This window comes from Colletes gigas, unplaced genomic scaffold (genome assembly GCF_013123115.1).
Source record: "Colletes gigas isolate AHSC1104 unplaced genomic scaffold, ASM1312311v1 Colletes_gigas_Sc00018, whole genome shotgun sequence".
Taxonomy (NCBI): Eukaryota; Metazoa; Arthropoda; class Insecta; order Hymenoptera; family Colletidae; genus Colletes; species Colletes gigas.
In genome coordinates this window covers 1,034,095-1,061,801 of record NW_025106647.1, presented here as the reverse complement: position 1 = coordinate 1,061,801, position 27,707 = coordinate 1,034,095, and the positions used below count along the sequence as shown (strand labels likewise).

Sequence of the window (27,707 nt, the reverse complement as noted above, 5' to 3'; positions counted from 1 at the left end):
GAATCTAATTTTTACATTTTTATTCGTTATTCTGAAATATTTGTTCCAACTCTGATGGATGTAGCGATTTTTCGAATGTTCGTTTCCATTTTCAGCTACAGCGTCGTGCCCGCAATTTTCAATAACGTTTGCGCGCGCAAATATCCGAAAACGGTAGTGGCCTTGACTGTTTCCTTCACGGGGCGAGCACAACATATTATAATGAGTCGAACGCTGGACATTTTACTCGCGGCTCTGCTTCTTCGTCTTCGCGCGTCCGCCATTGCCAAGGTTGCAGGGTAAACAAACGGACGATATACTTGAATCCAAGCACGTACGTCTTCTGTTTGCATGTACACGGCCTTTTCGACGCACTTCGGTGCTTGCGCCAGTTTTATAGCTCGCTGTAAAATGTAATAAAACAGATCGTAAAAGAACTCGAAAAAATTAACAAATCGAAACCCATCCTTATCATGGGGAAACATTTAAAGAATGGAACTAAATCAGTCTTAAGAATAAATGTCGAGGGTAGACTGAGTGTTAAACTTATTTGACGTCAACTAATATCCTTAATCCGAATTTTAATAAATACTATTAAAAATATTCAATATGTTTTGTATTTTCTGAATTAATGAAATGCTTAAATATCAAACATATTTCCATGAATGTATAATCAGGGACTGCTAATTAAATAAAATGTACAATAAAGTGCTCGATCAATTTCGAGAAACGCTGAGGGAACCAGACAGCGAATGCTAAGGGAATAGGAAATTTGGGATTCTGTTCGGATAGTTTCGCGGCCAGGGCAGAGCATACCTCGTCGAATGACTCCTTTGAAAATGTCGAACGTGGATATCGATGGCCGCCACCGGATACCAAGGCACGTGCCTCAAAATCATCTTCCAAATACCGTTCTTGTGGGAACGCGACGTCGCACAGTGCGGTATTTGCCCCGCCTGGTTGGTCAAAATTATTTCCATCGTTTCAATTACTTCGCAATACCTCCATCTACCCCAGTATCGAACAGATTTTGTTCACGAACGACGAACAAACATTTTATATTAGTAAAATAAATTCTAAGCATTCACGAACATTCGCAAACATACGATAAATTTTCTCACGACACTTGAAAAATTCGATATTATCGACTCCTCGATTTATTATCTCGTTGCATTTCTTCGAAGAGTATCTTTATCATCCATTATCTGTTAGTCATCGATATTTGCGATCGATGATCCGCCACTTTTCGATAACGTTGGCGCGAAATCGACGAAACAATAAGGCCGTCGATCAATTCCGATATCTTAACTCCGAGCGGAGAAAAATGTTAAAAGCGATAATCACGAAAAGAAAATAAATGGAGGATCGAGCCTCGGCGATAGGATCTACGGTTCCCGGACGACTCACTCTAATCGCGCAGTCGGCGTGCCATTATCTCGCGATCGATAAAGCCCGACATTTAATCAAACAATCTTGTTCCGTCTCGCGTGTCGCCGAACCATCGCGAAAGTGATCAATATGGATCGTTAAACGCGCTACACCCGTTAACTGCACCCGAGATTACGTAGATCCTAGACAGCGAGCGCCTTTGAACTTCGATGTTCGATTAATCAATCTGTGGAGAAGGACAGAGCATCCGAAGGGAGATCGAGGGACGATCTGGATCAGTGGTTCTTAACCTTTTCCCATCGAGCTCGTGGAACCCTTTACTTCAAACAACCGTGTCAAACTGGATCAAATTTACGATGATCGTTTCGCAATACCATGATAAATTCAACATACATTACACTAACAGACGTGTTAAAATTTCTTTGCAAAAGGAAAAAGATTGTTTGTATTTATCTGCATGCGTGTGGTTTGTCAAACTTACTTTCTAGCACGATAGGGGCACGTTTGTGGTTTAGAGCCACAGAAAGAGAGTTTTAACAAAGAAACGAAGTCTCGACAGAGTCAAACACGTCGAAATTCTCAGTCGACGTTTGACGACATTTGCATAAACACTAGTTTGAGTGTATATTACTCATAATAAAATTGTTAACCACATTGCAATTATTAACCTTCCATTGAATTATTCAACTGTGTATGCAACACTGAAAACAGTAATTGAAATGCGTTCTGTTTTTGCTTATTTCAGCCCCCAACGATATATCCGAGTAACTTGCGAAGATAAAGGAATTTTGTACGAATTAATAGAGCAACGGGGAGTATTGTTGTTCGAGTAGAGTGAAACTAAAGTCGTGCAGTGAATTATTATTCCATCCCGGGGACGGGGATCGATGCATCTGGCCGATGTATTTCCATAACGTTAAATAAATGTTAAGAGGTGATAGAGTACTGTACACTAAGCACGCGAGAGAAGAACTCGCAGTCCATAAAGTGCAAACCCGATATGGAAAGGCACTGCGATGCGTTAAACTGTCCGCAAGTTTTCGATTTACGACGTGACGGGATCGAAGTTTATACAAGTACTGGCTTTAAGAGACCATCGGTTTTCTACGGTCGGCTCTTTTTATTTGATCCCTCTATACACGCTAGATCCTATTTGCATAAGTGGATAGAATAATGCCGGTAAACGGTCAACGCAACGCCAGATGTATACTCGTGCATACTAGGGTCAATGCACCGCACTTTTCAATGTTTTTAAACCGTGAACATCAAAGCACGTGCGCCTGGAAAGGAAAGTGGGAAACGTTGCTGGGGGGAAAAGAATGTTATTTACTCGGTTGTCTACTGTATCGATCGTTTGTCAATACGGAGGAATTTTATAAATAATATCTGGACCGTGCTCTCTCCCCATCGGAATAGAGCAAATATTTATTTTGATGCATTCAAAATCGTTTGCACGTTGTTGTATCAATTAATTAATGCATTTAATTAATTCAGTGATGGGTAATTCTAATTATTATAAGTTTTCGTGTTCGTTCCACTTTTTTTTCCAATTCATTACTCTGTGAACTTAATAATGTTCGTTTATTTTTAAAGTTGCAACATTTTTGGAAAAATTTAACGTGAATGTTCTATTTATACATCAAATCTGAAGATAGCTAGTTTTAAATGATTTAAATGTAATTGGGGGATGAAATTGGAAAATCGTTTATTTTAAAAGTGGAGTAGGCCCATTTTTGGAACAGTTTCTATGTAATCTAATATGATAAATACAATTTATAATCTAAATCCGGAAATATTCGCTTCTTTTAATGGACTAAAATTTAGTTGGACAATGGAATTGCATAAATATTTATTTTTAAAGTGGAGTAGGTTTATTTTCTATACATTGCAATATCATTTATTTTCTATTATATTGTAGTACAAGAAATACAATTTATAATCTAAATCCGGAAATATTCGCCTTTTTTAATAGACTAAAATTTATTTGGATAATGGAATTGTATAATCATTTATTTTCAAAATGGAGTAGGCCCATTTTTAGAACAGTTTCTATTATATTGTAGTATAAGAAATACAATTTATAATCTAAATCCGGAAATATTCGCCTTTTTTAATAGACTAAAATTTATTTGGATAATGGAATTGTATAATCATTTATTTTCAAAATGGAGTAGGTTTATATTTAAAAAAATTTCTGTATGATCTAATACTTATTTATAGATCATTGTAGATCATTTATAATTCAAATCTGAAAATGCTCGGCTGTTTTAATTTAATTAAATTTATTTGGAGAATGGAATAATAAAATCATTTATTTTTAAACTGAAGTAGGTTCAATTTTTAAAAATTTTTATATAATCTAATACGAATTTAAATTATATTTACAAAAAATATTCCATGTTACCATTCAAGGGTTAGCTTTGAAAAAAAAAGATCCTAAATACAACAAATTCCCACTAGCAGAAAGTTTGAAAATAACGTGTACATTTACGACTTCTACGCCGGTTGGTAGTTTTGATATTCAATTATAGTGTTTCTTCTATTTAAAGTTAATTTGGTACGTACTCCGTAACCGGGAACCGGCAGCGTAAAGCAAAAGAATTCCACGAAAGCCCCCGTCACTTGCACCAACGCCTCTCCGTATTACACTGTAATACAGTAACTTCCGTCAAGTGGAGGCGCGAGCCGTGTATCCAGCGAGTTAAGCACGATGCCGTGCCGTCAGGTATTTTACTCTGCAGTCATTGCGCCGGGTATAGTTTTCTCGTCCTCATTATGTATTCTCCTGATGGCCGTTTAAACCCCTACATTTCATGCCTGCGAGGCAAAAGTTTGCGCGCCGAGCCACCGGAAAGTTCAATGAAATTAACTCTGCTTTGCATACACTTAATAACCCGTATCGCGTCGCTGCATCTACGAACCTACCGTAAGGTCCCAAGCGCACTCTCAACCCTTTCGATTCTTCTCCTTCCCTGCAATTTTCCGACTAGGTTCAACCGTTTCAATTTCCTACCATGGGACAGCCAGAAAGATTACCTAACTTATTAAATAGTCCACGTCTATTATGATTTGATTTCTATTTTCCCATTTTTATTTTTTTGTAAGTGTAACAGTGTACCAGAAAAATACAAATGCACATTTTTTTTTAGAAAATAACTATCAATCGAAATAGTACTAAATATTGTCAAATAAATAAACTTTAGTACGTGTGTACCTCTATGGTACATCTGACAAGGAATTGAAATAAATATTTTCATTTTTATGCAAGTAAACCGAGCCCATATCATTTTGTAACAAAATTACTAAATAATAGATAAGGTTTATTTTTAATTAATCATTTGTGGCTGGAAATATTTAATTTTAAATAATTTTCTATTGCAAATTAATTTGAATTGTTAGCCCGACAAGTTCGATAATGGATCTGTTCTAAATGTTTTCTGTTTTATTTAATCCCCACTCCCGGGCGATTGATGGCGTTTGACCTGATTTTCTCATTGGGCTTTTTGTTGCAGGTATGTCGCTGGTTCGTTTCTGGAAACAGTGGTGCGCACGTCGCTGAAAAGGACACAGTGGTATGTCAATTTAATATCTTTCCGATTCGAATCCGTAAAAATCGTTTCTCCTTTGTCTCGCGATACGTATGTATGTTTATGTATTGGAACAAATAATTGTGCGAAGTCTAAAATCAATAACGAAGAGTAGTAGCTTATTTGTCTGCAGGGAATCGTTCTTTTATATTTTTTGGAGTAAACACAATATTGTGGGCCTAACGAACACCAGAATTAGCATTATATACCCTTAGGAATCTGTCCTGGGGCAAAACAACCCCTTTTTTCCAAGTCTTCGAAGAGCTATGATCAATTTAAAGACATAAAGTCTTGTTCAGCTCCCTTCGAATTTAATCGATCCTGTACTTACAGTGTATGAGATTCTCCGCTTTTAACCCTCAGAGTACTGGATCTACGAAGCCTGTGCCGAAGTCATTTCTGACTCACACCGATATTTCACACAAAGATTTCCTGAATACAGTGGGTACACACAATTACCTCTATCGCAACGAGACTTAGTACCGTGTGCATGACGAGTCAAAAATGACTCCGGCACAGTACGAAGGAGGGTTAAGAAAGCCAGTTATCTATAAATTACATTTTATCAGAAGAAACATTCTTTATATCGATACAGTTATACAGAAAATTGTTTAACAATTACATATAACCGGATACTTTTAAAAGCGTCAGGAAAAATAAAAAAAGAAATGTGAAAAAAAATGATTAAATTTTTGTAAAGGTTTACCAGTAGTCCTATTATTGCAGTTTAAGAAAAGTGTTAACGAACTGTTAATAAGTCCGTTAGTATGGTTGAAAACGTTGATCATTTGATTCGAGGAACAGAATAAGAATTAATTAATCAAAATATACGCGGTCCGGGCGAGGCCACGGGTCACGAAAGATCAGTACGCGATTACCAATCAGAATCAACTACTACGCAGCTGGATGACGAGTTCCCTTATGGAAGAAACGACAGGTTCTCAGGATATGAGCCCATTAACACCAAGACATAACGACGCGGGGTCGTTAAACTTACCCGAGTGCTTACTGCGCGCTCGCGAGCTTACGATCGTAGAATTCTTCTTTAAGTATAGTCGGTGGAAGAGTATAGCGAGCTCGTAAATTAAATAAGGTGTGAAGACGGGAGCATGTTTGTCTGTGGGATCATTAGAACGCAAGGGAGCGAAAGATATACTTACAAGGAGAATGTCAGACCTGATTCTCAACGATTTTAATGATTCGCAAGCTTGTAAATTAATACGTACAGCGATCACGTGAAAAATGAGTCTCGAATTTGGAAAAATATATATTCTAACAATAAATATAATCTACCAAAATTTTCTGATTCGAAACAATGTTGTCAACGAATAAGGACATAAAATTAAATATCTTTTATTCCAGAGATTACAATTTGATTAAATAAAAGGTATAATAAATCGAGATAAAACGAATCGAAATATATTTTGTCAAGCTTTTTTTTGATATTTACTAATTAAAATAATTATTGAAATGAGAATACAGAAATGAAAATAAAAAATTTAGAAACGAGAACAATTATTTTAATTAATTTATGAAGAGGCAGGCAGGCATTAATTTGTTTTTAATTAGAGCAGTCGAGTTGGCCATGGGTCGAGTAAAAAAATTAAAAGCGATTTCGTTCGTTAGATTTAAACAAAAAATACTCGAGGTAATCTTGAAAGCTTCTTGATAGCAGATAAAATGAGCGATGAGAGCTTCTTTATCGAATAATCTTTTTAATTTTCTATATTAAACTTCAAGTATGCCGGGAATTTTCCTGCGAGTAAAATATTTTCTGTAGCAGGAAATCTCCGTTGAATTTAACTTGTGTATATTGTTATAAAGTAATATCATAAAACAGAGTAGAAGCACTGATAAATAGAGACTAGAAAACTTTGCATTTATGTACAAATAAAGAAAAGAATTAATATAACATAAGAATTCAAATTTAAATGTTCGTGTAAACTTCACGAATTAATTATTACGTGGTTTTGTTGGTTTCAAAATGTAAACAAAAGTACGAGGTAATATATTTCTTTGAATTATGATTTTTTTAAATTCTGAGTATCTGAAGAGCAACAAATTTGATTTGTTCTTAAAATATAATTAACATGGAAGTCATCAGAAAATCTTGTAATAATAAATATAAAAAATTGTTACGTGAGTGTCTTGCAGTGAATTATTGAAGGCTGGAAAAGAGAAAAGCAACAAAGGCCCAACAATGGCGACGAGCCATAATAGTACTCGTCCGTTTAGTACGGCGCGTGTCCAATAGGCATTCATTAAAGGTTCGCAGGAATTGGCTACGTACAGATATTGTTAAAACAGACATCTGGTTGTGAAATGTGCCATAGTCGGCGAACGAAGACAAAACCTGCTCGTCTATTGTACGCGTTTCCTGCGTAATGATAAAACGAGACGTACAGGAAGAATTTAACTTCTGATTATAATACGTTCTTCACGATGTGTTTTGCTCTTCGAGAACAATGGTTGTCTCTTCCTCGAAAAAGATGGCGACTGGAATTGACAGAGACGAAGAAACCATCGATCGAAGAGGATTAAAACGCGAACAATGAAATGAAAGCTAGAGAAAACGTTCTGAACAGGAAAAGGTGGGCGCTTGCAATTAAAATATCAACATTCTACGATAATTAATGTATAATTTTGTAATCTTTCTATTAAAAACTCCATTAAAAATTATTCTGAATTTTTCCAGGAATAAAATGTATTTTATTTGAATAAAATACGTGAGACTTAAACAATTCTTTAAAAATACAAATCCCGACTCGATAACCACAATTATTTTGTGGGAATGTATACGTTTCAATTAATTTTTTACCAGAGCAACGATTTTCACGAATAGTTTTGTCTTCGTTTACTCAGAACGGCTGAAAAAGGGTCATTTCAGTAGTAAGGTCTGAAATTAGTCTGACGCGCCTGACCCATTATTTACTGCTTCTACTTAACACACCCACTGAGTTTTCAAAGTCGATTTCCTCGGAAACAAGGCCTCCCATAGGAAAACTTTATCTCACGTTTTTGACTTATTTTTTCACGCACTATCCATTTACTTCATAGTCGTGCCATAATCGCTGCGACATCCTATATAAATCAAAATTTGCACGTGTTCCCATCTAAACTAATTTTTTGTTGGGTTCTTAGAAATTTTTATTAAAGAACGATACTTTGTCCTCCATTCATTTCGAATCCATACTTTCAGTTCTGTGTTTCAAGAGTATCCACAATTATTTTCATACGAAAATATCAAATATTGTAGAAATTGCAACGAATTCAATGAGGAGGCCTTAAAACAAGAAATATATACACAGTCGCCATGATATTTCGAATTTTAATTTGACCGATTGGCACCAAATTTCGAGGGAATCTCCAGCAAACGTGTCTCTATCACCTGAATTAAGCATTTTCAAAAATATCGACTCCTACTATTTTTTTTTAATACGCTAAATATATTTAACATATTAATTTCGTTTAAATGGGAAACATGGCGGGCATCTTCGTTAAAACCGATCTTTATTATTTTCTATTCTAATGTGTGCACATAGCCGTTGTTATTTCTCGAGACGTATTGCTTGTGCAACGTTGCTGATACACAGCCAGTCTGCTGGCTGCGTTTGCAAATCGTTTATTCTGCAATCTGCACTCTATCACGCGCGGAAGGATATTCTTGCAGTTTGACGTATACACCGACATCGGTTTCAGACAGGAAAGAGTCGTCGCTATCAATAAGAGACAGGTCTATCGGCTAGGTGGAAAGACGCTGGGTAGCATAAGCTCGAGCTCAGGCGTTTCTCCGTCTTGTTGGTTTGCTCGTTCGCACTTTCTCTTTCGTTTACATGCCATGCATATATGCATGACCCTAACGTTTCGGTTACCGCAGCCTGGTCTTCTAAGGAACATCGCTACGTTTAAATACGAACTACCCCCTCCCCTTGTAGATCCAACATTTGAAAAATTTTACAGGCAAACAAAGTAACTCGTTTGAAACATTTTTTAAGGGCTGTGTTTTCAAGGCTGAAAGACTTTTTTTAAACAGAGAAAATGAAACTTTGGAAGTTTCATTATATTTCATTTATTATTTGTTTAATAAGATTAAAGATTATTTAACGATGTTTCGGTTGGGTTGTTTGAGTTGTTATTTCACCACCAACCCTCTCAATTTTTAAGGGGTGTGTTTCCAAGGTTGAAAGAATTTTTTTAAACAGAGAAAATGAGGCTTTGGAAATTTGACACCCTATGTATTAGGTGATAAAATATTTTAACCAATTTGCATAGAAAAATAATTATATACTTTTTTTTTATCGAGGAACAACTATGGAACAAGTTCTCTATAAGTGTAACTTTTTCTTTAATTTTTTGAACGTTGCTATTCGGTGGTATTTTTAGTTCAAACTAATGTTAGCTTTTTTTCGTGGAAACTGTGATATCTATTCCTTGTTCACGTGTCTTTGATACGTGACCGCCCGGGAAATCAAATCTCCTCTTCGTTCGTGATAATTTGTCAATATTGATTAACCAGTATGATTGCACTGTCCCTCAGCGAAACGAGACTTGTATCGAGCCGTCGGTGGTTGTACGAGCCGATACACACAGGAATTTCCCATGGTGCATCGTTATCCTATTCACGAGCGACTGTGTTCCTCGTCATTCTCTCCTGTTCCGTCATATCTCGGTTCTAACATATCCATTGGGATATTGCATTCCCGGAGATTTTATGGCCGACCATTTTCGACTCAGTTTTATCGTTAAATCATTTATCGAGTAAAAAAACTTGATCATACAGCGAAGAATATCGTAATTTTGTGATTCTTTTATTCACAATGTCTGCCTCGACGATTCTCATGCACAAAATCATCAATGTTTTTTATACATAGAATCGAATCGTATATTAAATTTATGTTCAGTAATTTATAACTTTGATAAATATTAGTAGCTACTTGTTCTTTCGTGTTTGTCTATATGGAAATTGTATGTGTCCTCTCGAAGACTTTATGGCCGACCATTTTCGGATCGCTTTTATCGTTAAATCATAAATCGAGTAAAAGAACTCGATCATATAGCGAAGAATGTCGTAATTCTATGATTCTTAAATTCTTTTAATGTTTGAATATTAGTAGCAGCTCGTAATTAATGTTCTTTCGCGTTTCTATATGGAAATTATGCGCGTGTCCTCCGGAGATGGAACAAGCAATTTCATACATGTTATTATCGACGGAAAAATTTATTTCCCGGGGTATCTTTGTTTGCATAATAATAAGGAAAACGAAACAACTGTAAAAACTCGTTAGCTTCGGGGCTATTTATTTTCTGTCAAGTGTCAGCCGCGGTCCCTCGCATGTCGTTATTTATTTAAAACATGATATATATTTTTTAACCATTTACATTTAATAGAAATTGTCGAAACACAATATTTTCTCAGGTTTGAAATTATATTTAGAAAATAATGAATTTAATTGTACTTTACGTGTGTCAAAACTATTGGAAGATGAAGTTTGGGACACAATGTTATTAATTGATTAATTAATTGGTCGGTAAGGTCGGTTGAGAAATGGTAGTCCAGGCCATGGTGACTCACAAGGTGGATAATTTAGCATGAATCGAGAGAACGTGCTAAGAGGAGGACTGGCAGAAGCAGTTAGGTATCTATTGCTATTATAGGATTCCGAACGTTCTATAGTAATGCACGCACTGGATTTCTCATTGTCGATTGTTTTGATTTATGCCCTGTTATCGTAAGGGATGCTGTATGGTAATGCAGAATCCAATTCGGATTGTGCTAAGAGATTATCGCGTTTGCAAAGCATTTGTTATACCAGGTTAGTTCACGTTGGTCGTAATATGAGGAGATATCGGAACAATCACTATACCGCGAATGAATGGTACCCGTATACCTCAGAAATTTTAATAAAAATAAATTCCCTGGTTTTTGAGAGAGAACTGTTCAAGCACGAAAATTGAAGAAAAATTTGAGTTCGAAATATCCGGGGCCATGCAACAGGTTATGGTCGCCTTGGTAGGGAAACAGATTCATGAAAACTGCATCGAATAATATTCAGACGAAAAATTTTTTTGATATTTAAAGTATTGTTTTGAATTTCATTGCAAAGTTTTCATGTAAAAATTCTTTTTCTATTTTTAGTCTTTTCTTATCTCCTGTCAAGAATTTCTTAGGTTGGGAATCACTGTATTAGAAACTCTGTTCTCGGTCGTCTAAAAATACAAGGAGCGTTTTAAATTTGAAACCAGAAACGAAAGCGTTTTGTCACTGTCGCGGTGACTGCGACTGGGTCCGTTGCGACGTATCGCTTTCACCATAAAATCACTCGTCCAGGCGTAGTTATCGACCGAAATTTTCACAACGGTCATGGCGTACTTTCACGTAGCACCGAAGCGTCGAAACTAACTTCTCCCTGTCCTCCTTGATACGCGTCATTTCTCTTTCACAAAAACGCCACGTATCGCTGTTTCGGAGGCGTACGCTCTTGCGTCGAGCCAATAATATCGAGCACGATTAGTTTCTTGCGCGGAGTATCCGTTTGAGAAAGTGTGTCAAGATGGCCGCCTATTTCGAGACTTGTAGAATTCTGATAAATTTCGTTGCCGTCATCGAACCGAACGCGCGGGAACTTTTAACACGAATAATGTCTCAATATCAATTTCGAGGGTTGGTAATTTAACCTGAGAATTAAATGAGATTCTCAGTTTCACGATTTCCTCTACTGCGGGAGCTTTGCGAGACGATATTCCCAATTTGGAGGGTTGGAAATTCAATCTGAGAATTAAATGAGATTACGAGGACTTTTTTTTCTAAATTCAATTGTATCACGGAAGAACTTCCGCCAAACCTTCAACCCGGAAGTAATAAAAATTTAAAACGAAAATGTCAGGCAGAATTCTTTGATAGAATTTTATAAACATCAAATCTGAGGTTTTAAGTTCGCCGCGGTCGCGGTAGGTCTGTTGCGTTTTGTTACTTTTCCCACCGCGCGCATTTATCCCGCTGGAATTCTGCGCGCACTTTGACAGTCGTAAAGTGTTCCAGCCTCCGGATAAGTCGGCTGCGACGCGATAAATTCAAATGTCGCGGCAAAATGCTCGCCATTGTGTACCGCGTAGCTAAAAAGTATCCCATAACAATCAGTAACGGTACGACGGTCGATCGCACCGGCGATAATCTACGGCACGACCTGCCGCGATAACACGAGTAAACATTCGCTCTATATTCCGGACGCGAGATAACGAGAATATTATCGAGGTTGATACGCCATTACCTGTTTCAGAAATAACATTAAGATATTCAATGGTTTCTTAGAATGTTTCCAAAGGGCATTCTTTCCATTCAATTCGAGCCCCATGCTTTTATCAGCACGGGAAAGAGCAAGAGAACAGAAAACGAGCGTAGTCGGTAGAAAAGGAAGGAGAGGAAGGAAGCCTGATATCTTAGATCAGGCTACGGCACCCTCGCATCTAGGCCACGAGCCTTTAAAACTGGGTCACAAGTCATCAATCGCCCGCGGCCGCCCTCGGTTGAACCCTCGCATACGACCCACCTACTCTTCTCTAGAACAACTCATCTGGAGCGAAGTAACGCGACGTTCGATCCCTCCTTTCGCCCCCACTGCCGTTATCGCGGCTGTCGTGCATCTACTGCTTGTTCGACCAGCGCCCGGAAGCATGATCGCGAGATTTTGCGCCGGCGAGCTACCGACGAAGAAATTAACACCTTTCCGTGTAACGATCCAACGACACACTTTCTGCCGTCTTTCAGAGACTCGAAATGGAAGTTTTTGGTCCTACTACTCTCCCCCCGGGTAAGCCGCGGAGTTATGCTGCCGACAAAGTAGCGCAGAATTATGGCTACTCCGGCAGCCCAATTTACTTGTAAGTGATCGGTCGCGGCATGGTGGACCGTTTGAAACATCTGCCAAACGATAACCCGTCATTTAAAATCAGCGAGAACCACGTTTGTCTTATACTGCTAACTATACTAACATATAATAGTCTGAAAGTTATTTTTGAAACGTACTTTTGATATTTTGAACCCGTTTCCCGAGAATTTTCTAAAAGGTTCGCGGTAGGATTGCCCCTTAATCGAGTTCCGAAATCGGTATCTCGTAAAACTCGAGTGTAACTCGAGCACGCAACTTGCCAACTTTCTTCGACGTCCCGGTGAATTGTGACAGGTCGCCGTCCACCGGAAGGACCCCTGTTATGTGTATACTATAAGCGGAATACGCGCATGGTAAAGTTTCGTCGAGTGGTGTGGCGCGGTACATTGTAAAGAAAGGAGGTGGCGAGACGAGTGGTGGGGATGTGTCTGTCAGCGGTAAGTGTGGCGACGATGGTGGGGAGGGCTGGGGCGGAGTGGGGGAACCGCCGCGTCGCAGAGTGAAAGACAGTGTGGGCGCGCTCGGTGGATCCAGCTTCAGTATCGTTCCGACCGTGGCTACGAACGGTTGTGGTGTGTCAGGTGTGTTCCACCTATCCCTCCCGGACTATTTTCGTTGCCCTAAACGCGTCTCCTATGACGCAACGGTATCCGAACGACACTTTTCTTTTCTACGGTTCGTAGTATCCGGTGAGGGACGCGGTCTCACGACGATGGGCTAAACCAGCGGAGTTTCTGGCTAAACCTGATATGGGTCAGTGGATTACCGTGTTAATGTGACGCGCAAACGGGAAGCTCGGACTGGTACTTAGCGAAGCGTGAGGTTCGCTGGTACGGAGGGACTATAACGGTGCTGGTAATACGAGTGGTGTCGTTCGCGGGCATTGTAAGATGAGCCCGGCCTCTCAGGGTGCCGTGGAGGTGGAGCGTTACATCGGCAGTTGCTTAATATCGTCTAGCCTGAGATCGGGATCGCAAAAACCGATCGTCGGTAAGAAGCAGGAGTCAGCGGCGCGCGGGAAATCGCGGTCCAGCTACGGCGGGCAAAGTTTGTCGAACGGTACCGAGCAATGTCATGTGCAATACGGGCCAGGTGGTTGGACAGGTGCTCCATTAATATCGATGACGTCCAGCCCGCGTAGATGTAATCAAAGACTATCGCCGTCGGTGGGTCTACAGCCGCAGCAGCAGCAGCAGCAACAGGCCTGCGAGCAGCAAGTGTCGACACACCTGCACAAGAATCCGCTGTCTAGGCTAGCTATCCACACGCAGGGAGCACCACTGATCTTGGCTGGACGATTTCATAATCGCGGCAAGATACACAACACCGGGAACGTTAATGGCATTGCCAACTCTCTCTGCAGTACTGGTTACGTTCACAATAATGGGAACGCCGCGAGGTGCCCGCAATCCAGGCCCCAGAGGTCCGCGGAACTGTCGAAGAAGTCGCAACCGAATCCCAAGGCGGATTGCGTGAACAAAGAAGCCGCCGGGACGAGCATCGCGAACATCGACTCGCTGAGCATCGCCAGCGACGAGAGCTCCGGCTCGAACAATTCTGAGAATAGCTTGCCGCGGATCATCAAGCCCAGGAAGCGCAGAAAGAAGGATAGGAAGCCGGCGAACAACGCGCCAGCCTCCGCGGACGTTGGTAAACACGAAGAACAACAACAATCCGGGGACCAGTCGAACGTGCTCGCCCTGAAACCGTACGCGGCCGGTTGTTACGAGCGTTACGAGACACCGGTTCAGCTCCGGAACCACAGAAGGCCCCCTATAGCGCGAGAAAGCTTGTTCAGGGGGCAGGAGATTGGCGACGCGAGGCAGAGGTACGGTCACAGGCACGTGGAAGTGAAAGTCCTCGACGACAACAGAAACGTCGTGGTGCCGGTGCAGATACGCGCGATCCCGCCCAAGGATTACAGGCACCACACGCGCAACAACAACAACAGCAGCAACGGACCACGTTACCTGCAGGACTACGGGAACTTGACGGGTTGCGAGGGTGGGATGAAGGACGGATTAGGGTCGTGTCAGTGCCGGTACTGCGACCCCTCGGGTCTCATCTGGGACATGGATCAGAACTGTTATTCGCCGTTCCTCACCGGCGAGTTTTGCCCCGGCCACTTTCTCCACGCGCCGCTATTCCTCTCACGGCCGACGCTCAGCGTTGAGAGGCTCTTCGGCGCCAACGGCACCCCGACCAGGGAGAAGGACGCCGGAGGAATCGTCCTTAGACGCAGCTGGAGCGACCCGACGAGCTACTTTAGCGAGGAGATCGCCGCCCCCAGCAAAGACGTCGGCGTGATCGGCGACAGGGGGCAGATCGAGGGGGGCAAACGACGTACCCTCTGGCACGGGGACACCATGGGGTTCCCCGCGAGCAACGCTGGACCACCCTGCGCGGTAAACAACGGCGCTTCGTCGCCAAAGGGCCTGGAGGTCTCCACGGAAATCATCACGTCGCCCAACGGGCACAGAGACCTGGAGATTAAGTTCTACTCGCCGTCGCCGAGCGCCCCGGCGCCCGAGGAGGCGGACGAGGACGAAGATTTCAGTGATATTTGGAGTTACCACGAGTCGAAGTTGCAGCAGGATTTCCGTACGCTGTTGCAAGCAGAAGAATGATCGCGGAACGAGACCTAGCCTCGTTATGATCGAAAGAGAGAGTAGTCGCGCGTGTGCGGACGTTTGTGGGGGACTGTGTGCGTATCGGAGGAGAAAAGCAACCCGGACGAGTGTGCGTGAGTGAAAGAGGTGGCCCTGGAAATTGAATTAGTTCGTCGATAGGGAGGCAAACCGAATGGGACTTGCGTGAAAACTGTGTGAAACGGACAAACTCGTGGCGTTTGGCGTAATTATTCCTGGTGTTTCGAACGTCCCGTTTCTTTTTTTTTCCTATCGTTTGCACGTTTCGGAGCGACAGGTTAATTGTATTTCGTTAGCGGAGTCTTCGATCGACGAGTGTGTCAACTGTCAGGAATGCTTCTTCGCGCGGGCATTCGAGAGCCTGCCTGGCACGCAGTCTGCCTAGTCGGTTCCACCTAACAGGGTATTTATAGCGGTATTCAATCGAGCACACGCGATCAAACTTGTCCAAACACGAGGGAACGTCGTTTTCGGACGGAATCGGTTGTCGAGGAAATCGGTCACTTCGGGTTTCAACCAACAAAGTAAAAATTTGTGTTGCCGTTTGAGCGATCAAACTTGTTCAAACGCGGGCAAACGTTACTTTAGGTCGGAATCGGTTGTTGGAGAAATTTGTCGCATTTTCCGGGTGTCTTGAACCAAAGTTGTTTGTCATTAAAGGGACTATTGCAAACCTTTAAAAGAATTGGTTTTAGAATCGAAGAATATGATTTGAAGAATGTATGTGCAAACTCCAACGTTAAAACGTTTTTTTTTTTATATCTACAAACATTGTACATATTTTTATTGAAGCTCGTCACGTTGAAATTAAAATGTGGTTTTTCTTTTATTTGAAACCTGGCTTGGAAATTGGTTTTGAGAAATTGTCGACATACATTATTTTAAAATTATAAATAATATTCATGAGTTCCGTGACTTTAATTATGGACTTTGACAGGTTCTGTAAATCTAGTGTTAAACACGTTTAACTGGATTTCCATATTTTAAAATCTACTTGAAATATTATAGCTAATGTTTTGTTTATTTTTTTTCATATTTTTTTAGTTTGCAAAAGTTAACAATTTTTTTTCTTTTTTGCCCAAAGTGTTTTCAGTTTAGTATTAAAGATACAAGTGACTGAAATTTTCTTTTCATCAACGAGAGAAATTTATTTCGGTCATTTGTAACAATTTTTTTTTTTAATTTCAGTAATATAGAGATCTAATTTTTCGAATATGTGTGAAATATTTCGACAGAAAAAGATGTACAGTTCATTCGAAATGCATAGAATGGTTGAAACCATAAGACAAGGTTTGTTTTTTCCAATCATTGATATTTCCCTTTATACAAATTTGTACATATTCAATAATTTTCGCTACTCTTCCTGAAGAAGGAGAGGGATATTGTATTGCCTGGGGCGTTCTTTCTCGTGTGTCGACACTCAGATTCTCGTGTGCTGGAACTCCTCCCTGCCTGTGCGAAGGAGCTCTAACTGGCGGTAACGAGCAAAGCTACGTGTCGAACGATTCTTCCTCCTAACGGTGTACGTTGTATACACGTAGTATACGTGACGCACGTGCACGCGTGTAGCACGCACAAGAGTCGGCGAGCATATTACCTAACCGATAAGACCGGAGTCAAGCACATTTTATTATCGAATAACGAGTAAAAGTTTTAGATTCACTCGTAGACCAACTTCCCTTTACGTTTCGTTTATAAATTTATTTGTCAATTAAAATCCACTATCCATGTTAACGAATGAGCGAAGCCACGGGGCAACATTTAGTTCACGAACGAGTCTGAAAATGTCATTCTACATTTTCAACTTACTTTACCACGAGGAATCCCCCCTCCTCCTCATCCTCCTTCGCTGGTTGTATTACAAATAACGTAACCCCCTGTATATTCCACTTAAATGAAAAAGAGTCAACCGAAGAATTTTGATAAAAATATGAGCAATAAGTATTCGAAAATTTAATGTTAAACATTGGGGAGTTGTTCGCATAAATGAAGTTCTATTTACTTAATTGCAATTTTTGAGGAAAATTTTATTCGTCCAAAAAGTATTTATTTTCTTCGAGATTAATATAAAGATAAACATTGTTACAATTATCTGACGTAGGCAAACGATCCCTAAAATGATTCGAATTAGTAAGACTTCCTGGGGATGTTGCGGGACCGGAAGTGGAAGATGAGGCACGAATGATCGACGATTGCTCGTTCGGGGCGAGTCGTAACTGTTTTCACTTTAGTCAAAGGGCATCGTAACGGATAAACATCGATTCATTCTTCCGAACGTCGATTCCGAAACGTCTTTTCGTAGGAAAAACGGCGCATACACATATTTAAGAGGCACACGTGTAAAATGCATCATGTACCCACGATCCTGTTTCGTTTAGACCGTAAGCCTAGATCTTAAGACGATCCCACTTAGATTATCACCGTTGTCTATATGTGTATACATAGAAGTCGTGCGTTAAACGGTCCACCTTTTATTTACCATTAATCCTCTCGTTGCCACAAATGACACGTCTCAACTTCCGCTATTTGGGGCTGTAGGCGTGATCTCGTGTCCCAATTTTCGTTTTGAGTTGCTACGAGGACAAAACGTTTCGTTTACTGTGGAATTCGATCATCAGGTTTAAGAAGAGGATTCTCGTTGCAACTAAGCTAAAAGTATCTTTATGAATTTTTATTTAAAAAGCTATTGTTAATTCAGAATGAATTTCTTTTGAGGTTGTAAGGAGACATCTTAAATTACAGAAAATATTTTTGTCATGGCAATTTTTTTTAGTAATCACGAATAACGTCATTTATTTCACGTCGAACATTCATGTATTATGAACATGATATAATGATCTCGAAATCTCCGAAAATCCAGGTATAAAAAAAATTATTACAGTCACATTATGGCCTCAATTTTGATAAAAAAATGTTTTTCATATTTATAAAAATAACGAAGAATACGGGTAAACGTTTTACATTTACAAAGAATAATTATAATATTTTATTTCTCGTGCGAATAATTACTTAACTGAACGGAAAATAATTTTTTCTCGATCGAAATCCTCATCGATGAGATATAGTTGTTGGCAACGAAGGGGTTAAATCGTATCTCGAGTTTAACCGACGAGACGTAAACAAGTCGAAGAATCATATTAGCAATATTTCTCTCTTGCTGGTTCGCGCCGTACGTAGCAAGTTTTATTGCTAGATGGCAACGGATAAATATTGATATTGATCCTTGTTAAAGCAGCACTATCGCGCACGAAACACTGACGGAAGACAATTGTTGCTGCTTTAATAACATCGTCGTTGGTATTTTTCTTCGAGTATAAAAGGAAAGTCGTTCGAACCAAGCCACGTTTCGCTGTTCTTGTATCCGAACGCGCCACCACCCCCGTCGCGTAGCATTTTTTCGGATCGATGTTTTCAGTTTTGAGTGTATCGCGTTTTCCTTTTCGCAGCAAGTAGTACACCGTTTGTTGGCAACAACGAGATTGCATTTTGCGCGCTAGAGGTGGATTTTTAGTCGAGAAACAGTAGATCAAGATCGACGAGAAAATTGTTTATTTTATTCATCGAAACGCCGAATTTCGTCGCTACTGTGCAAAACAGGAAAGACGACGAGCTAAGGGAACTCGACTCCCATTAGCCGTAGTGAGTGAGTCACCTTTTCTATCGTCCTTCGTTATTGGCCAGGGGGCGGTCCTGTAGTGGCTGGAGAACCGCTCATCGCTGGGAGCCCCGCCCACTCGTCTTCTTTCCAACAGTGCACTAGTAGAATCGGTGAAAACGATTTCAACAAGTGATTACGACGTATGTTAACAGTGCTTTTCGACGAAATTAATATGTTGTATCTACAGCACGCCAACGGATAAGTCGATTCGATTAATTTATGCCGATCGTAACGATCTCCGACCAAACGCTTCTATCGTGTCTACCGATTGCGATCATTTGCCAATCGTGCTTTCCGCTATTTGATCTCCGAAAAAGGAAGGAAGAGGGGGGAGAGAGGGAACAGAAAGATCGAATATATTTGTCAGTCGCGAGTTGTTTCGAATGGTTTCGAAATTTTTTTATCCGCGTTTCGTCGAAACAATTTGTTTCTTTTCGCTCTTCCCCCTCTCTCCTTCCGAATGTATTTATTTTACACATCGTTTATCGACGGTACGGCGTATTGTGATAACGCAACGATGATATACTTGACTCTGCTTCGTCGTCCAGACTGATCAACACCCGATCTACCAACGTCGCTTTAGTGCTGTACTGCACTGTTTCAAAATACACTGTTTGAAAAAATTCAATAAAAATGTCTTTAATTTAATTTCTCACATCTTATCGTCTTTATTGAACCTCTTCGTCGTTAAGGAACTCTCAACTTTACCGGACTGGGACGTCGGACCGACGACAATAATAGAGGATTTGTCTTTTAACGTTATTTTGAAACTGATAAGAAAAGATCGTGACCTAATTGAAACTTTGTCTACCGGTAGATTTCGATATACGTTTTAGGATAATGTACCATTAGAGATCAAAGAAAGTCAATACTTTTTTAATTACCCGCGTATTAAAGTTTTTAATTCTTTTAAAAGTGAAACTTTTTCACTCGATTATCCGTTATGAGGTCGGAGACTCGATATTTTTCGAGTTATTCGTGTTTAAAGTTTTTAATGCCTTTGGAAACTTTGTTAATTAAAAGAGTAACTAAGTCTCTCAGGACGAACATAATTATTTTTTCATTATTTTTTATTTGCAGTAGATTCTCTATTTGTTTGTACAAATCGTAAAAAACATTTTTCATCGAAACAATTATGGAAGAAAATAAATATTGAACTGAAAAATCCAAATTTATATTTCTTTAAAAAATGAACAATTTATACCATTTTCGTATAAGTTATTTAATTAAAAAACAAAATGGAAGGTTTCCAAGAAACGATCGAGAAATGTTCAAGTTTTCAATTTACATCTGATTTATTTTCGTTAAAAAATTTCAACTGTTCGGTCGAAGCTGTCGAGTGCAAAGGTATTCCAAAGACTATAACGTATTGAGGTTTCAGCAAAAATGTCCGATTTTCCGAGGCACGGTCCCGTTTACGAGGAAGCAAAGAATTAAAGTGAAAAGAAAGGAGGAAGAAATGACCTAAAACTTGAAGACGTATTGCAACGTGGGCGAATTATAACAGTTTACCGACCCACGCGGAGAACGTAGGCGCCATTATTCAATCGAAAGATAAGGAAGAGGTCGTCGGCACTCAGTGGTCTACCGCGAAGTGCATAAAACAAATCAAATTGTACGAGGATTCGATTCGACATTTCTTTTATTATTTATAATTTACTATCATGAGACTTTAGTATCACCCCTAGAAATCTTCTTCAAAGATTTTTTTCTTCTAATATATAGAAACATACAAAATATTTCAATAATTTCTTCGATGTTGTTACGAGCGCGAGCGCGAGATCCTGGATTCAGTCGAGGGCAGTACTCGACCGGTGGTTTTAGGTATGGTTAGGAAAGTGTAAGGAGTTCCGGACGAACCAGGGGCTCCATACCCTGGGAGCCGTAGGTGGAGGTTATGTGGACGAACCAGGGGCTGTATACCCTGGGAGCCACGGGGGTTAGATTTATAAGGAAAATGTAAGGTTTCACGGACGAACCAGGGGCTCTATACCCTGGGAGCCGCTAGAAGGAGTGGACGAACCAGGGGCTTTATACTCTGGGAGCCACGTAGGTTTTTAGGATGTTTTTAGGATCTTGCTCTCTGTCGTAATGGTACACCTCGAGCGGTAAAGGTGTACCGGGTTCGTGAGATACCCCTAGCCTTACAGTGAATATGGTTCAGGGTTGAATTAAGTGAATAATACAAGTGAGAAATACTACTTGAATATATTTTTAACGATGCTCAAGTACAGTGATGGATTTACAAAACTGGTACTATTGTTAAGTTGCCTTGACGGCGAAAGATCTGTATCGGCTTTTATGCGGCGCGTTCGCATGAGCTACTTCTCGATTGGTTTAATGGACACTCGCTGATAAAACCGCCAAGGTAGGTACGTTGCTTGATGGGGATTATAGTCCGATCTTGCCCTGAGTTTCAAAGTAACGTCGTGTCGAGAGTTTTAGAAAATCTGAGCTTCCAGAGTGAGGAAACGCGGCCCTTATATAGTTGAAAATGCTCTGTACGAAGGCGGGGCATTACCATATAAGGTAGTGGAAATTGGGCCGGGTGCTCGCATACGGCATGAGTCAACCCCGTTCAAAGGGTTGTACGCTAGATGCTCGGGCCAACGCTCAAGTGACCAAACGTTTTAGCCCCATACATGAATGTTATGTAACAATGTATTTATGAGTATTCCTTTGCAAAAATTTATTTTTTAAATTGTAATTTATCGTTGCAAAATTGTTTTCACGTCATAAAATTGCAAAGATTTTTCCTGGTTAAAATCTAGTTTCACAGGTACACTCCCAGCCATAAAGATAGCACATGTGTGCTATCTTTAATTTCTCACTGACATACGTACAATTTTGGGTTTGTAACGCATAATATAGTAAGCTTATGAGCTCAGAACATGCGGATCATTGCAAAGAGGTCGTGGCAGCACGGCGTTTTGTTTACAAAACAGAAACAGTGTTGTATTCTAGGAACGAAATGATAGCACACTCCGTCTACATGTTTATAAACTGCTCAGTATTTCGCGATCTGTTAGGTATTCAAGACGCGAAAGTATTGCCCAGTAATTTACAAGAATGGGACGGGGGGAAAAATTAACGACATCAGAAATAAAGCATATTCTTGAACTGAAAAGGCAAAATTTACCAGTATCTAAAATTTCGAAAATAACTAGCAGAAGTCGAAAGGTAATTTATAATTTACTTAAAAATGTGGAAAATTATGGTAAAAAGAAGAGTAGTGGAAGACCATCATCGTTGTCACAACGGGATAAACGAACTGTTTTGCGTATAGCTTCCAATACCCAGTATACAACAAAACAAATCATGCAAAAGGCTGGCGTCAATGCAAGTGTTTCAAGTGTTCGTCGTGTATTACAATCATGCAAGCACATTAGAGGACTAAAAATAAAAAAGAAACCTGCATTAACTCCACGGCACAAACAAGAACGTTTACAATTTGCCAAAGATCGAATACATTGGAAGAAGAAGTGGCGAAAAGTGATATTTTTCGACGAAAAAAAATTTAATTTAGATGGACCTGATGGTTTAAACTATTATTTCCACGATCTAAGAAAAGAAAAATTGTCAAAAATTCGGCGAGCAATGGGCGGTGGTGGAGTAATGGTGTGGGCGGCCATCGGTTACTTCGGTAAGACGGAAATAAAATTTATTCTTGGAAAAATGAACAGTAAATATTATTTGGATTTGATAAAGCAACAAATAACAAAGCATGCCCTACGTATATCTGGGTCTGGATTCATATATCAGCAGGATAATGCAGCGGTACATACTGCAAAACTTGTAAAAACCTATTTTGAAAAAGAAAAGAGACGTGTTTTATCATGGCCTGCGCGCTCACCGGATATTAATATTATCGAAAATTATTGGAGTCAACTCAGTCAAGCAGTTTACAAACATGGGAAACAATACGAGAATGTCCACGAACTAAAAGAAGCTATTGTCGCGGAATGGAGCAATTTAAATCAAGAAAATATTCAAAAATTATATAAGTCGTTACCAAATAGAATGATTGAAATCATAGAAAATAAAGGAGGGTGTACTCATTATTAAACAATTAATGAATAATTATATAGATTGATAATAAATTAAATAAATGTTTATTGCTTTATAAGTGTGCTATCATTTCGTCCTTCGTATACAACACTGTTTCTGTTTTGTAAACAAAACGCTGTGATGCCGCGACATCTTTGCAGCGATCCGCATGTTCTGAGCTCGTAAGCTTACTATATTATGTGTTACAAACCCAAAATTGTACGTGTGTCAGTGAGAAATTAAATATAGCACACATGTGCTATCTTTTTGGCTGGGTGTGTATATAGGAACATATAAAATATTTAAATAATTTCTTCGATGTATTTATGAGTTTTTCTTTGTAAAAATTTATTTTTTAAATTGTAATTTATCGTTGCAAAATTGTTTTCACGTCAAAAATTACAGAGACTTTTCCTGATTAAAAACTAGTTTCACAGGTATATATTTTTTTTATTAACTCTTTTAAATTGTTTTATTTTAACGTCGTTTAATCCGGTCTCGCGTTGTTAAATCAGTTTATTTCGCGCGAACTTTCCATTTGGAAAGAAGCATCTCCTTGGGATATAGGTCAAAGCTAATCACATTGGACAAATTCGTTCGGGGGACACATGCTCGGAACTCCCTTTGAATCCAAATTAACGTTTCTAACGAGTGACAGTTCATTACCTGATCAGTACATTGTTTAATGACCGACAGTGTTACCTTTCAATTAGCGGATCATTCTGTTTGAGCACGGTACGACGGAGTAGATGATACGATTCAAACTTTGCAGGACAAAGGAAGGAAATTAATTTCCGGCGAAAAGCAGAATTCAATAAAATTCGTTTGACTTTAATGATCTGCTTAAACTTTTCAATTGTTTTTTTTAGACAAGAGTCACCACACGATTGCACAATTTTATTTTATTCAACAGTGAAATTCGTAACGGCGAGGTGACTCATTGTTCGACGAGAACGGTACGAAAGACAACCGGCAAGAACGAAAGTGAAAAGTTTAGAGGGAGATTGCATAAAGGGGGAAAAACAGGCTTTAAATTATGACTAATGTTCGTGACGACGATGGGTTCTATGGTTGATGCGATCGTTCCGTGCGCGTAATGTACTGGATCGTAGATTTTGTAACGGTAGGTGTCTGTGATAGCAAATAGTCGTGACTGTATAAACCACAGTGATCGAGAACACCTACAGTGATTCTCATTAATTTTCGAACGTTGTCACGTCGTACAGTGTACAAAAATGGCCGAAACACGGACAAAATATGAAATCGATCTTTAATTTGTACGAAAATGAGAACATTAGGATTTTTGGGGTCGCTGATGATGAATCTAATGTCAAATTAATATTTGAATTAACCGTTTATCAATAAAAAATATTTTCAATATAAAATAATGAATATTTTAATTTGTTATTAGTAGTTTATATTATTGCACAACGTAATACAATCGAGAAACAAACAGTATACTGAAAAACTAAAGCTATAATATTCATAGTTTATTTGCTTAAATTATAACTATGTAGAACAGGTATTGCTTAATGTATAAAGTATATGTAAAAGACACATTTACATGTATAGATATTTTTTAATATATACTAATAGTATAACAATGTTATTAATATTTAATTAATATTAGTGGTATTAATGGTATTAATATATAATTAATATTAATGGTAACAGTAAATAATAACAAAAAAATGATTAACAAAAAATAATATTTATTCATTGTCAGAGTCAGTACATTTACCATCTGATTTGTTTTCTGACAGGATTGCCCAAGCATCAGATGGTATCTTATTATTATTTTTTTTCCAATTTTGTATCGGAAAAAGAAATATAAGGATCTGAATAAATCAGCTAGTAACATTGCAATGTTATTTATTGGGAATAATAACTCTATACGTATATGTACATTTAGTTGTTGATAAGATTGAAAATATTCTTGATGAATAGCATAAATTCAGATGAAATATTTGAGGTATAATTACTGAGACTGAATTCATTACAACTATGTCAAATACGAACGCGAGCGTAATAAATTCGGGTCTCTTACAGTTAAATCATGATTTTCTTTTTCTTCTGCAAACTTCTGCAAGATTTTCTTTTTGAATATTAATGTAGACTTGTTCAGAAATCATTTCCATGCGAAACTAGTTTGTGTAGCCGTATTTCTGATTTTCATAATGAGAATGAAAGTTAGTCAAACTGATTTTTCTTCGCAAAATCGTAATTTAAAGTTCTGCATGTTCTTAAACAGGATTAAATAATTGATACTAATTCTATTATCTCATTATACAATACACAGTAGTACCATTTTCAATACAAAAAATGTTGCAAAGTGTACACAAATTCTCATCACCATTCAAATCATTTGAATTAATAAAAGTTGACATAAAATTATGATTTAACAAATTTGTGCTTAGGTTTTCTCGTTAATTTTTATGATTCCTCGTACCTTGAATTATTAACTAATGATATAGCAACTTATGTAAACAATATTCGTTACTTTGAAAAATGCCATTTTCGTTCATTTTGTCCGCGTTTCATTTTAACACATTAATTGTACGTAAATTATTTGAGTAAAAATCCCTTAAAATAAATCAGTGCTCCATATATTATATCTCCAACTTATCTCAGAGGTATGGAAACACAATTTTAACGCTAATTTTCATATAAAAGCAATGAAAAATTTTCATACAGAGAATGATTTATACGGTTGAAGAAATTCTAAACTGTATGTTATTACTTTAACTCTGAGGTCTGTATCTGTGAATTTCTGTAAGAAAAATTTGTGTTTTTAATGAAAGGGTATAGCCGAATAAGGGGGTCAAATGTGCCCTTGAACCAAATTTGACATACGATGGAGCATATCGATAGAGCATCAGAAAAAAACATTCTGTACCAAATTTGAACCCTCTATCATGTTCGGAAGGGTAGTTATTGAGAAAATCCGGATTAGCGAATTTGTGCCTATTTCCCCTATTTAATCGAGTATGAAAATTATGAAAAAAATCTGGTGCATTGCTACTATTGAGATACGTGTTTGAGAATTTTTTCCGTTTTTTCGATTTCAAATCCTAGGTGTGAAAAATTAAAAACGCAGAAAAATACCGATTTCTTATTGAAGCTTTCGAGACACTAGATTTATATAATTACTGTAAATGCATATTGTCATTGGTTATGTCCCTGAATTTTTTCAGATTTTTTGGCAGGGTGCGCCGTAGTAGCAAAAATGAAAAACCGATTTTTTCGGCGTTTCTCGCGTGAAAAAGCAACTTATACTTTGAATTTTTGTATTCCCTTTAATAGATAACTATATTCTTTGGTTTTAAACATTTCCATGTTGAGTAAAACAGTGTATACAAGAAGAAAAGCAAAAATAAGTCAAGAAAAAAAACGTGCTATGCGCGTTGTATGCAGAAGTATCAGCATTATTTCCAAGAGCTGCGATGGTGCAGTGAGTAAGATGCTCCACACAACACGCAGACTTCCTTCCTAGAGGAAGTGAAAAAAATCATACAAAGGGTATAGCCGAATAAGGGGGTTAAATGTGCCCTTGAACGAAATGTGACATACGATAGATCCATCGATAGAGCATCAAGAAAAAACGTTCTGTGCCAAATTTTAACCCTCTATCTTGTTTGGAAGGGTAGTTATTGAGAAAATTCGGATTAACGAATTTCTGCCTATTTCCCCTATTTAATCGAGTAGAAAAATTATGAAAAAAATCTGGTGCATTGCGACTATTGAGATACGTGTTTGAGAATTTTTTCCGATTTTTCGATTTCAAATCCTAGGTGTGAAAAATTAAAAACGCAAAAAAACGCAGAAAAATACCGATTTCGTATTGAAGCTTTCGAGACACTAGATTTATATTATTACTGTAAATGCATATTGTCATTGGTTATGTCCCTGAATTTTTTCAGATTTTTTGGCAGGGTGCGCCGTAGTAGCAAAAATGAAAAACCGATTTTTTCGGCGTTTTTCGCGTGAAAAAGCAACTTATACTTTGAATTTTTGTATTCCCTTTAATAGATAACTATATTCTGTGGTTTTAAACATTTCCATGTTGAGTAAAACAGTGTATACAAGAAGAAAAGCAAAAATAAGTCAAGAAAAAAAACGTGCTATGCGCGTTGTATTCAGAAGTATCAGCATTATTTCCAAGAGCTGCGATGGTGCAGTGAGTAAGATGCTTGGCTGCGAGACTGCTGCAAAATTTTTGACGCGCGTTCGCGCCCTGCTACGGTACATTTTTTTTTATTATATTAATTTTTTATTTTCAATTTCTAACTAAACGACAATGAAAAACTATTAGTTTATTAATATTTAACAAATATTTTTACCTAAAATATACGCAAAAACAATTATGGAGCAGTTTCTATTCCATCATTTCTCTAGTCGTATATTTGCTTAAATACCCTACTGTTTCATTTTTTCTACGTTAAATGAATATACGTACTTAGTTTTAAAATCGCATACCTTTAATAACTTTGAATAGTGGAAGAAGATTTCTTCA

The 27,707-nt window shown here is 38.5% G+C and overlaps 2 protein-coding genes across 4 annotated transcripts in view; both read left to right on the top strand.

The window, feature by feature from the left end:
- Nucleotides 1-27,707, top strand: part of LOC122400445 (CCR4-NOT transcription complex subunit 6-like) — a 358,835-nt gene that overhangs the window by 48,190 nt on the left and 282,938 nt on the right. The window lies entirely within an intron of this gene.
- Nucleotides 13,405-16,476, top strand: LOC122400443. The gene has a single exon (XM_043401919.1). The coding sequence runs from the start codon at nt 13,732-13,734 to the stop codon at nt 15,466-15,468; it is 1,737 nt and encodes a 578-aa protein (XP_043257854.1). The 5' UTR covers nt 13,405-13,731; the 3' UTR covers nt 15,469-16,476.